The sequence below is a fragment of the Martes martes genome (assembly GCF_963455335.1).
Source record: "Martes martes genome assembly, chromosome: 1".
In the NCBI taxonomy this organism is placed as follows: domain Eukaryota; kingdom Metazoa; phylum Chordata; class Mammalia; order Carnivora; family Mustelidae; genus Martes; species Martes martes.
The window spans coordinates 136,070,348-136,083,055 of NC_137888.1; the positions used below are offsets into that span (position 1 = coordinate 136,070,348).

The 12,708-nt window shown below is 39.0% G+C and overlaps 1 protein-coding gene across 1 annotated transcript in view; it reads right to left on the reverse strand.

Annotated features, from left to right (window-relative positions):
* Positions 1 to 866: 866 nt before the first annotated feature.
* The window catches only part of ZNF385D (zinc finger protein 385D), a 288,510-nt gene continuing 276,668 nt past the window's right edge, over positions 867 to 12,708 (reverse strand). The window contains exons 5-8 of the mRNA XM_080824317.1: positions 11,007 to 11,237; positions 4,231 to 4,409; positions 3,097 to 3,198; positions 867 to 1,262 (exon numbers count right to left, since the gene is read on the reverse strand). Coding sequence (XP_080680443.1) covers positions 1,029 to 1,262; positions 3,097 to 3,198; positions 4,231 to 4,409; positions 11,007 to 11,237 — 746 coding nt within the window. The 3' untranslated portion in view covers positions 867 to 1,028. The remainder of the gene's footprint in view (positions 1,263 to 3,096; positions 3,199 to 4,230; positions 4,410 to 11,006; positions 11,238 to 12,708) is intronic.

Consider the following 12,708-nt stretch of genomic DNA (forward strand, 5'->3'; position numbering starts at 1 on the left):
CTTTACTTTGCACAATCATCTTAGGTTATGATCATTTCTTATCCATTAAACTGAACAGTTGTACTGATTTCTTTCTAAATACCCACGATGCATGGGTTTACCTGTTTTCAGATACAGTTTCATTACAAAGCTTTCTTTCCCTCTTTCCAGCAACACTGCTTCAGGGGGAGGAAAAAGTACTTTGTAAGAAATGACCTTTATTAATATCTCCCCCACCTCTATGCTTAAGCCCTGCTCTCTTGTCCTCAACTTAAAGTCACCTACAAGCTGGATGGGGGAGAGAATATGGACCAGGAAGACCTCCGCAGAACCCTCTGGTGTTTGTGTATCCTTTGGCTGCTTATCGGCATGAAATAGTTGTTCATTCGACCTTTTGCAATTCTTTATAACCTAGTGGCATAGATTGAGACACAGCACTATTGTTTACAAGACATCTACTGTATCTACTTTTGTTGGGATAAATACCCGGTAATTGCTGTTATAGCAAGAGGACCTGCACGGGTACTACTATTCACAGTGTTGCTTTTGTTTTTGTTTTTGTTTTTTTCTTTTTTGTTTTGTTTTTTGTTTTTCTTTTTTCATATTATCTTAATCTACAGAGTAAATTATTATATATATACATTGGAACCAGTTAATGCCCTTACAATGTATAGCTGTTTCATAAAGCAGGAAAGACAATGCAGAGGGAAATAGGTGCCCAAAAGCACAGTCACAAAGGCTTCAGAAATTCTAGATACCACTACAAGTCAATGCTGGAGATCACTTCTAAAACAATCAGTGTTCAAGAGGAATGCTTTAATTTGGAGAAAATACCACCCCTCCCCTCCCACCCCTAAGCCTCCCTCTTTTTTTTTTTTTTTTTTTTTAAATAATCTTTTCAATTCACTATCAAAAGTCCTGGCTCTTCAGATAGACTTTAAACTATAAATAAACACTGCATAGTTCTCTTTTGTTTTTTGTTGTTGTTGTTGTTGTTTTTTGTTTGTTTTTTGAAAAATTATTGCAGTACAAGTACTCCCATTTGGAACTCAGTAAGGAGCAAACAGCACAGGAGTGTGGGCGGTCCGAATAGGTCCCGGAGCTGGCCGCAGGAGTGCTGGCGGGAGTGCCGAGGTCTGGAACAGTGTGGCCGCTGGAGCAGTTCGGAGACTGAAGGGGGAGTTCACGGCCACTGCGGCAGCAGCGGCTGCAGCTGCCAGTGGGTTTGGTAGAATTCGTGGAGCCAATGGCTTTGAAGGTTCTTTTGAAAATACTAATTTTACCTGCAAGGGAGAGAGAGAGGAAAAAAAAAGGACAGGAGTTTGGGCATCTACCCATAGAATCCAGAATGATGGGCAGCTTTTAAAATGCAGCAGGAAGCAACTACAAAGATAAAAATCACACTTGGGAAGGTCAATAAGAATAACAGAAAGTGTAGAACATCTTTCCTTTGAAAGAGCTGGAAGAGCACTTGAAGATGGCCAGCTTAGACTGTTGGTCCTGAAAAGTACTCAGCAACCTTATTTTATTTTTCTTCATAAATACACCACCTGAGGAAAGTATTCATGTTGAGGAAGAAAGTATGGAATTTTTACTCTACTGTACACACACACATGAATTGTCACGGAATTGATACTTTGAAAGAGAGATTTATTAATGCTGACAGCTACTATTGGGCTATCCAAGTGTATAAACTGGGGAGCCCAGCAAGGTGTGAGGTATTAATGAAGAGAAATAAAAGTAACAAAATTTCACTTTCAAGGAAGAAACTTACCTCCCCCCAAAATCTGCCATATTATGCTTCCTCTTTGTGCAAATGGTAACACTATTCTCTCAATCCTACTCTACAAAACCAGTTCATTCTTTGGCTAGTAGCATTAGTAAGATGGCTGTTCTCACAGAATGTTCCCATTTATGGAAACAGTAACACAGTGAGAGCTAGGAAGGAGGTTTTGGATGGTGACATTAACACAATTTGACTTTCCTGTTTATTTAAGAACCATTCACTTGATTGTTGAAAGCTGCATCTATGCTGGTCAGAAATAGCACTCAAAGTTATGACTAGTGGTGCTGAAACATCAGCTCTGTGCAGAATTCACAGCCTTTCAATGCAGCTAAAATTGCTTCTATACAAAAGAGTAAAGTGACTTCATTTACATAAAAATGGGTGATGCTACTAAATTAATTGGGTCAACTCCTACTGAGGTCTCATAATAGATGATTGCCGTTTTCCTTTAACTAATTTTCACGTGCCAGCAGCACACAATAGCACCGATTATTAATAAGATCTATTTTGAAGAAAACAGATTTCAAAATGCACAATTCAGCACATAATGTATAGATCAGTTGTTCTTAACTTTTCATTGAGCCCTGGGTCTCCCTGATGAAAGCTATGGTCAATTCAACCAGGAAAACAAAAACAAGAAACAACAACCCCCCCCCCCCACATGGTCATAAATATTAGCTTGAGATTGTCCAGTTTCACAGATTTCCCTTAAATTCCTAAAAAAAATTCCAGGTCAGGACATTAATACTAGTATGTTTACTAATCAAAAGGTGTATTTGGGGTAATGGAAAGAAGGCATCTCCCAGGAAGAATTTCCCCAGGCCTCCGATATTATTCTTGGTATAATAATTAAATAAAATCAGGCACGCCTTGAGACCGTGCTATTCAAAATCCAAAACTGTTGAGGGTACCAAAAACACCAGTGCTTTGTCCCTTGAAGATATTAAAAAGGAGAGGTGAGAACTTCTTTTTCACTGAACTTTCCTAAAATTATCCACTGACAGCAAGACCAGATATCATATCACTTACTTGACTCAAAAGTTTGGCTTCACTCCCTTCCCCATGCTCTGTCATTAACCAGAGCCCAACTCCAAAAGATACAGCTACCAGACTGTGGCTAAACGTGGCAAACCACCCACACAACTCACAAAACCAGTAATTCTATTGTTGGAGTGGGGGTTGGGACTTTCCAATCAATTGTTCCTCATGACTAAGTTACCTTCCATTTATTTCACTTCATAATTGACAACAACAACAACAAAAAAATCAAGTTCATCAGACAGTGGGACATTCAAGATCACTGTTGATTGGGAATCAATGATGACACTTACCCCCAGAGGATGTGCTGCCTTCTGTAGTTTGTTGTAAGGACTGTATTTAGGTTTCGGGGGCTTCCCAGCAGCTCTGTCTTTGTGCCTTCTACTGCTAATGTGCTATTAAAAACAATTAAAAATGACAGCGTTTTAAAAAACCATCCCCAACCCCCCCCTCAAAAATACTGTTTTAACCTGAGGAAGAAGATTAGTTATTTCACACAAGTTGCAGAGATGAAAACAAAAGGGCATGCACTTTTGTCCTTGGGTTCCGATGGCTTGAGGATATATATTTTTATGTTACCCATTTTAGTATATTTTTAACAAATAGAAGGCTCTTCGTTTTCCCAGCCTTTCTCTTTATCGCTGCGCAGATCTCCTTTTTAAAAGTGTACAAAGGAAAGGAATGTCTAAAGGAATTTTATGTGCAAATAAACAAAGATGCCCAGGCAGGCATGAATTTATTTCCATACTAATATTTATCCTCACGTTTGTACAGCCAAATGTCAGCCCCTTAAATTCTAAAGATAAATAACGAAGGTGCATAAAATGAGTACAATATTGCACACATGCATATAAAATACAACACAATATGAGGGCTGGGCCTTTAGTTGGCAACGTCTAACTGATCTCTTTGGAGGGCTATTCACAGTAAAAGTGAATGCAATAGGATTAGTCATCCCTTTAGCAGGTGGCTGCAGGATTTAGCAATACAGTACAACACCATGTAATAAAGTACATAAAATAAAAGAATAGAACAGTATAAAATTAGTCGTAACATGTAAATATCTAAACAAGTAAAAATGGAACATTGCAATTTGACCTTTCAAGAAAATCAACACTTTTGAGTGGGAAACCTGGTAGAGAAAAGATCTAATACTCCTTTTCCTCCCACTCTTCAGAAAAAAGAATAGTACAAACTCACTTCAAACATTTTCTGAAAGGACTTAAAAAATATTACATTTTACTATTTCCTTGGCAACTAAACTAGGCATAACAAAAAGGCAGTGAGTAGAAGATAAGTGGATGGATGGATGGATGGATGGATGGGAGAGGAAAACAGGAAAGAAAGGGAACAAAGGAAGCACACACATTTGCTTATCAGGATGTCCCCTATCTGTTGTTTTCATTTCTAGAATACGCGCTGTCTACCTGTTTAAGTTGTGTTTCCGAGTTGACGTGCACATCACAGATTTCACAGTGAAACGTTTTGTTTTGCAGACCTGTGTTTCCCTTATTAACTGGTCCTTTGCCTTTCACGCCTGCCCTAGGAAAGGCTTTGATAGTCCCGCTTCCATTCCGAGCTTCTAGCATGGTTTTGTGCTTAGTACCTGCCAGGAAGATTTAGAAAAAAAGAAATAAAAATTAATCTTAGCTAGTACGTGCCTTTAGGAAATGATATAGTAACAAAATGTGATGCCTAGTTTTAGAGCAGTTCTTGCAGGGATTATGACGGAGATATGCTTAACTTAGAAGACAATGTGCTCTGACCACCTTACATAATTAATTGCTCATGTTTTTACAATGTCCCACATATCAAACCAGCACCATTAACAGAACACCTACACTCCAGAGTCCCGAGATGAAATTAAATGGGTGTGACTTTGTTGCACTTCCTCTCGATGCTAATAAGACATAAATGATAGCAGATGAGGAAGAGTGATTTAGTTGCTCAAGGTATAGTTGGAGGTGATGTGTAACAAATGTAATCAGCTTAAACACGGTGTGTTTACAGAAGTGGCACTAATTAAAGACCCACTTTCTAAACAGAATACAAACAAGCTTTCTTGGCTATGTATTTTAGGTTCAAAAAGGAAGAGGAAGAGTATAAAGATCTTGATGCCTGAAAAAAAAAAAAAAAAAACAAAGCCCCATTAGGATAGTAAAGCCCAAACTGACTGGTTATAACTCAATTTCCAAATGTAAAAACAAAATGACCAAGAAGATAAGCGGTGAAAGGCTAAGAAGTTACACTATACACAAAAGCTTCTTTTTAATAAACCGATAACATCTCTGGACTCTCACTCATGACGAGTGTGACTCCCGTTATTAACACTTGTTTGTTTGTTTTTTTTTTTTTTTTAGCCTGGTAGTTTATGAATGGGAGTTTTCTCTCAAAATTTTGTTCACGATTTTCTTTTTCTTAGTGTTGATAACTATTCTTTATTTTTATCACTTAGCCATATGGTTTTGCTATGAAATTTTCTCTCTTCATCATTTATGTCCTTTCTGCCATTAAACCCTTTTTTGGTTTCTTTTTCCTACTTGTGTTTATTAGATTGTTATCAGCTCTGGAGGCATAAAAAATACTCAACTTTCTGATTCCTGGACCAGCCTTCCAGAACCATTGACTATTAACGAGGAAAACACATTGAGGGGCACACTAGGTCAGTGCCAATGACCATCGCCTTAAATAAGAGGTGATGAATACAAGAAACAGGTTCACAGTCGCATTTCACTCTTTTAGAATGATTGCAACTTTACCGAATCCGATATTAAAAAACGTATATTCTTACAACATAGATTCCCCACGTTGAAGGTCGTATTCTTATGCACATCTATGAAAATGTTCATATCCCAACATATGAAGGAAAGAGAAAAGGGTCGACACCTTGTAAGTAGACTGGAGGACTTGAAATGTGGAGCCGGTGGGGAGGCCTCTCTGCTTTTCCCTTTCAGTTTGCAAGCCCCCTCCACCTGCCCTTTGCAAAATGGACGCAAATACTTTTTACTCTGCAGATGGTGTAAGTCAGTGTATGGCGAAACAATGCTCTAGGGAGCAAGATCTATATACAAATATATATATATATTTTTTTTCTTTGTCTCTGTGTGTGTGTGTGTGTGTGTCTAGATGGTTGTCCAACCTTCTTTATCCAAACAGGTGATTTTATCAAAATGCTTCTTTTCCGTACAGCTTCTTCAGTCAAAGTGAGAAGCATTCCTGGGCTGGTTTGGCTTATCAATGCTTAAGAAGCAGTCAGTAGGAGAACGGCTCTTATTCTGTCTGGAGGGACTCCTGATCCACCCAATATCTTCTGTAATTGGGAGGCTTACCGTTACCCTAGAAGAAGCTGCATAGGAGTGGCAGATAATCTTTGGACCTTAATAATAATAAGTCCATGAACACTGACCACAGCTGACTGGCTTAAATGAATTTCTCACTTGAAACGTGAAACAGATGTCTTGATGAAACAAGTCTTTACCTAATTCTCTTCCTGAACACAGAAGCACGAATTAGACATGGGCTTCTTGAAGGCAACTCCAGGGGTTTGCTCATACTGTATTCTTAGTGCCTGGCTCACAGTAGATACAGCTCAAGTATTGGGTATGAATTAAGAGCAATGAACACATATTTGTCAAGAGCATTGTGAACTCGGACTCTGGAATGGTAGGAGTCGGGGTTTGCCTCCATTAGCTGTGTGGTTTACATTTCTTTGTGCTTCAGTGTCCTCAGCTGTGAAAAAGGAAATTAGTTGCTCTACTGAAGTGTTGCATTAAATGCATTTATTTTTCTAAGGATTACTTTTGGCACTTCCACGAGCTCTCAGTAAATTTTAGTTCTCCTTCTTAACAGTGTCAGTTTTGTTTAAGCAAAAATTTAGAAATCTCTAAAACTTTAAGTAAAGTCTATCCTTTGGTAAGTGCCTTTTCTGTATATTAAAACTTAGTGAGGGATAGAATGAGCCCTGTCTAGGGATAGAAAAACTCAAATGAGCCTAATGAAAATTATCAAATGTTACCACTTCAAGTTACGGCCAGAAAAATTTACCCAAATTTGTAATAAGCACTAACTATAAAACATTTTAAAGGTTTTTAATTACATAGAGAAAACCATCAAAATCAGCTAAGCAAAGCATTACTCAGTAGAATGTTTTGGGGAGATTTCTTTCAAGAAAAAGACAAAGCTTTTTTTTTTTTTTTTTTTTAATCTGTGTCTATAACATAAAACTAAAAGGAGACTTCCAGATCTCTTGAAAAGAGTATGTCCTCTTAAGTTGTTTTAAACATTCTTAGACTGTTTTGTGAAGCATGCTAGTAAGCTATGACATCTGCTTCTCTCAAATTCTAAAAAAAAAAAAAAAAAAAAATGCAAAGCAGGAATGCTCATATTTAAATCCTGCATTCCAATGTAATGGAATATAAATCCATTAACTGCAAATTCAGTGAAAAATAAAAGAGAAAGCAAATGAAATAACACAACCGATCCCCAAATAATGCTAGCAGCAACTGTGGTCACACTAATAATCATGCCATAATAATTCATCCTTACAAGGTGCCATAGGGCTTCTTAGCGCCATTAAAGAGAGAGGGAGAGAGGTCCAAAGAGGACAGTCGACTTGCCTAGGTTCACACAGAAGTGTTATTTGTGAATCTGAGGTAAAAATGGTCTGCAGCTTCTAGCTCATTCCATTGTGACATACAAGAGGTTGTGTGCGATGGAAGCTATAATCTCAAAATTGGTTTACGATTAAAAAGAAAAGCCATAAATGTACAACTCTACATTGAGAACTAAAGACCTTATTCCATGCATATAAAAAAAAAGACAGAAATACTTAGAAGTACAATTTAGATGCAAAGGACACATCTCCCCACTCTACAGCCCGGTTGTTTCTGAACAAAATTGGCCTTCAAACCGAGTTCCCTGAAAAAAGCACAGTCTTCACAGTGGTTTCCTAATATCTAGCTCTGAAAGCAAGCAGAGAACTGTTAGTGATACTGGGGAGGTGGGGGGTGAGTATGGGGGCCGTGGAGCCCACAGGCAGTGACTGTAGTTTGCTGTGGGTACAGGTAATACAGGGGTCCCTGAATGGACTAAAACAGACAGTCTACTTTCCACCAGCACCATGAACTGGCAACTCTAACCGATGTCCATGATAAAGGACTGTGTCCTAGAACACAATTTGTCTATATCCTAAACAAGCAGTGTTTTTCCTGTTGAGATTTTAGCATATATTACATTAGCCCATTGTCTAACTTACCCTATACTAAACATCATATGACACATGGAAATTAATGTGTAGACCTCTCCATTACACTGTGGGCCACAGACACACAGGAATTTGGCTATAGTCTCCTGTTTCATTAGCGATTCCCTAACCGTTTGAAATCATTCAAGCTCACAAAGGCTGCAGTTCATGCCTTCAGCCCCGGTGGTACTCTGTATTTTTAATGTAAACAATGGATCATAAGTGAACAATGAGATGATAGCACCTTGATTGTAAAGATGAGGTGACAGAATTTGAGCTAACTCCATTCTGTCATTCTATGTCACCACTGGACATTTTTATGTTTAAAACAGTGAAATGCAGTGGGAGCCCTGTGGTGTCACAGCTTTGTTCGGCGAGGTCCAGTTGCCCACGTTGGTAACTGCCAGTGATGCACAGGTCGCTGGCTGCTTCCCTTCCCTGTTCCCCCTTCCCACTTCCTGACCAATGCCCTTGGCCTCGCCTAAAAGCCCTTTGCTCTCAAATCCTGGTCTCAGAGCCTGCTTCGAATGGAACCCACACTAAAAGACACCGCAGTAACCTTAGGGTGGCTCCTACAACAGCTACTCTTCTCGTGGCAGGCGAGTGAGCCTGCAGAGATGCTCTCTCCTTTACATCCCCCTCCCCTGGGTTTCCCCACATGGGATCCGAAGGCAAAGATGCAGGAACCAGGGCACAAGGGACAGTTGTCTGACTGTGGAAATGACTGCATTCACCATCCACAGGGAGAGGACGATGTCCCAGACACAATGAGCTGCCCACCGCTGCTTCAGTTACAAAAGAGAGCTGATTTGCAGATCAAAAATGGTGCACAGAGGGGATTAAAGAGAATCTATTTGTGTCTCTTCTCTTCTTCCTTGGCCACCTCCAGTTCTGGCCCAATTGGCTAGTGCAAGTCTCATGGGAGGCCGAAAATAAGCACGGGGCCTGGACCCTGGAAAAAAAATCTCTGATGTAGGAAGGGAAATGCAGGGATAAAGAAACCAAGCTTAGGCAGAAGGGGGGAGGTTATAGTTCACTGACCGGATTGAAAGTTTGGAGGGGGCACCCCTATAAAGGGATTCCTATAAGGTTACACGCATTTACCACCTTAAACTCTCAGATAAGATGGTTCTAGTAGTTCTCAGCTCTGCCTGCGCAACACTTGCGAGGTTTTTTGTTTTTGCTTCTTTTCTTTTCCCAAACACTGTCGCTTCCAGGCCTGGATATATAATAAATCAGAATCCCTGGATATAGGGAATACATATATATCTGAAAGTGATATGGGTGAATGTGCTTTTAAAGCTTTATGGGTATTTCCCACACACAAAGCAGAGATAAGGATCATAGAATTGGAGTATGAAAAATGTTGACCTGATATGACATAATGAAATAACTAAGAATTCTTTGCTTCTTAATCAGATGTTTCTGAAAAGAATTCAGGAAGGACATCCAAATTCTTGATAAATTAACTCCAGCCTCAAAGGTATGGTTTGTTTATCTGTCAAAGCAGATCCCCCCCCTCAAAATGAATGTGTTTCTCTGTCACTATGCAGAACGATCAAGAATTCTTGAGAAATAAATGGACTTTCAATGAGGTTTTTGCTCTCCAATTATCTGGCATCCCTGAATAATGTAATTGCATGAGTAAAACATGAGGCACGTCTGCACGGTATAGATTCTGACTTGGGGCCAGATCTTTTTCTGTGTTTCTCAGCCTCTGAACTCATGAACTCCTGGACGACAGCTAATGTTGCATGCAATGGGGAAGAGATGTGTTGAAGGAACTGCTCTCCATCTGCAATTACTCCCGTAGAATACTGAAGTCAATACTGGAGCAGTACCGTGCAGCACAGTGATTGGCCAGTGACAGACAACGTAAAGCTGCAATATTAACCCAGGGTATGATTTACAAATGATTCTGTTCCTATTGTGATTGCTGCCAGGGTCCTGGCAATGAACCCAGCCTTTTAGAGGAAATCTAATCTAGGGCCAAAGGGCTGTCTAAAATCTCAGGCAGGATATATATCAATTATCTGTACCTATATATCTATACATAATTTAATTATAGGTATAAATATATAATTTAGATATATAGATACAAATATATAGATCTGGGCTCTCTTTTGGCATCTACTTATCCAGATAGGTATAGGTATAGATATACAATACCTATATAATGTCTTTCTATAGATGTAGATATACAACAGATGGATAAAATTGAAGTATATTGGGAAGCATTTCAATCCTGGCTTATCAATATGTTCTGTTATGATATGTTCAAGTTTAGTGTTTAAGTTAGAAAGACTTAAGTTGAAATCATGGCTCAGCCACTTAGTTGGTCATGTGCCTGGCCTGAGCCTCAATCAAATAGCAAGAATAGTATCTTTAGGTTGTCACAAAGAGTAAATAAAATATTACATGTAGAGAACACACCTCAGTGGTTGCCCATAATAAACAATTTACATTTAATTGTCTGGGTGATACAGATTTACACCAAACAGCGTCATTTGCCATAAAAGACATGATGGAGAGGTTTTAGCTAAAAGCACATAGAGTTATGGAACGAAATTTTGCAGCTATAATATTGACAAAACTTTAGAAACGTCATTTAGAAGCCAATGCGTGGGAGTACATAGCAGTTTTGAAATCAAATAAATGCAAAGCTTATACTTAAGAATTATATTGTACTTTATCTCCTAATGTTTAATAACACATGTGCACACACACACACACACACACACATCCATAAACACAAGAACACTAAGGAGCCCCACAAGTCCTCTCTTGTGCCCATGCAAATGACACTTTGCGTGTCATTTTTAATTTTAATGGTTGATGACTTCCATGTAATAATTGCCAGTTTTCCACCACCCCTTTGTCCCCTGCTGCAAACGATCTAATCCATTCAGAGGAGGATAATTGCAGAGCTGTTGAGACAGAAGAGAAATCACTGCATCTCACCACTGTTGTGCGCCTCCAGCTGCGAGGCAGAGTTGACGGCAACCTTGCAGAGCGAGCAGTAAAGAAGCCGTTTTGCCTTTTCTTCCTCAGTCTCCGTGGAAGGACATGAGCTATTGCCACTGGCTGTCGTGGGGCTTTTTTCCACTTTGGAGGTGATCTCAGTTGTCATAACACTGCTTTTGCGAATTTCCACAGTTGTCGTTGATACTGCTGGTGTCCCTGCGGTACTGTCTGCATTCAAAATAGCACAGGAAAGAAGGGGAAAACAGCGGTATTATCTTTCCCTATTTGGAAATGTATCACTAATATTACATTCTGCTAATAATGATAAGCAGCAATTGCTGCCTCTCGACTATGAGTCAATCATCTCATGAAGAAATTTGCATAGATGGCCACGTGTAGTTGCCTATATTGATTAAAAAAAATGCAGGCGATTCTGAAAAATATACCCAAATACACTTACAATTTTTTTTCCTGTGGGGCAAATAAACATACAGATTTCTCTTGTTAACATATGGCCTTAGTAATATAGTCTTTAGAATGCCTTGTACGTTTTATGCCTCTATTTCTACACAGATGGCTTTTTAAAAAATAGAGGAGAAACACTTTTAAGATATTTTTATCTTTCTTTATGACTCATCTTTCTATTTTCCTTCTACATTTATTTCTTTAATTAAAAATAAGTACTGATCATTTTCTATAGGCTTGTGCAAAGAAAGAAAAAAAACGGAACCTGATAACATAAGGGTTTGTTCAGATCAAAGATTTAGAAAATCATTGTCCTATTTACAAAGAGTTGTATATTCAATGCTGGGTACAAAAACTCTGGTCTGGCATATTTATTAAATGCATGCTCTGTACTGGGCTGTGTTTAGAGAGTTTGTTATGTAGTTTTCAAACATCAGTGGCCACTCTACAAGAAACGCACAAACTGGTCGCCCCATGTTAATGTCGCATCATCGTTCTAAGAGTCTGATGACCACGAAGTGTTGATGTACTGGAACGCTACAATCCTTCTGGCTCCAAAGTCTGATTCTAAATCTGGAGAGGTCAAGCTCTAAAGCAAAAGTCCTTTATCCTGACCTCACTTGGGCATACACAGCTCCCATTCTGAAGATGACAATTACCAATTACCATCAGCAATGTTTGCCACATCCAATAACAAATTGCAAAGGATCTCTAATGCTCCTAACCTTCCCACCTCTCTACTATTTACTTTGTGTCTCCCAGCTGCCTGGTTCTTAACCTCCTATTCAAAATATTCCCAGGCTGTCTCTCTAGCTACACCTGCTCTTGGAATTGTTTTTCATTCCAGATGCTGCCATGGTCATTAATGCCACAGTGAAAAGTTCGTAATAAATGAATTAGGCAGTGGTTATAAGGGACAGTGGTCTGCCTGCAATGAAATGTTGTCCTCATAAATGCTTACTTCTTATTAGATCACATTATCAAGAGTTGATTGCAGTTACAGGATCCCCTTTAACTTGGATATCTCCTTTGATCCAGATATAAAGGTGGGAGTTTAGGTGAGATTGGTTATAGCTTCTTTCCCAAATATGGCATCAGAAACACTAGTCAATAAGAAGAAAAATGGGCTCTTGTTGAGGACTGTTGTATAAAACAATTCATCTGGGTCTTATTTCCTTTGCCTGACATTTCATACATGTTTAATCACTTATTTAACTACTAAGATCATCAATTA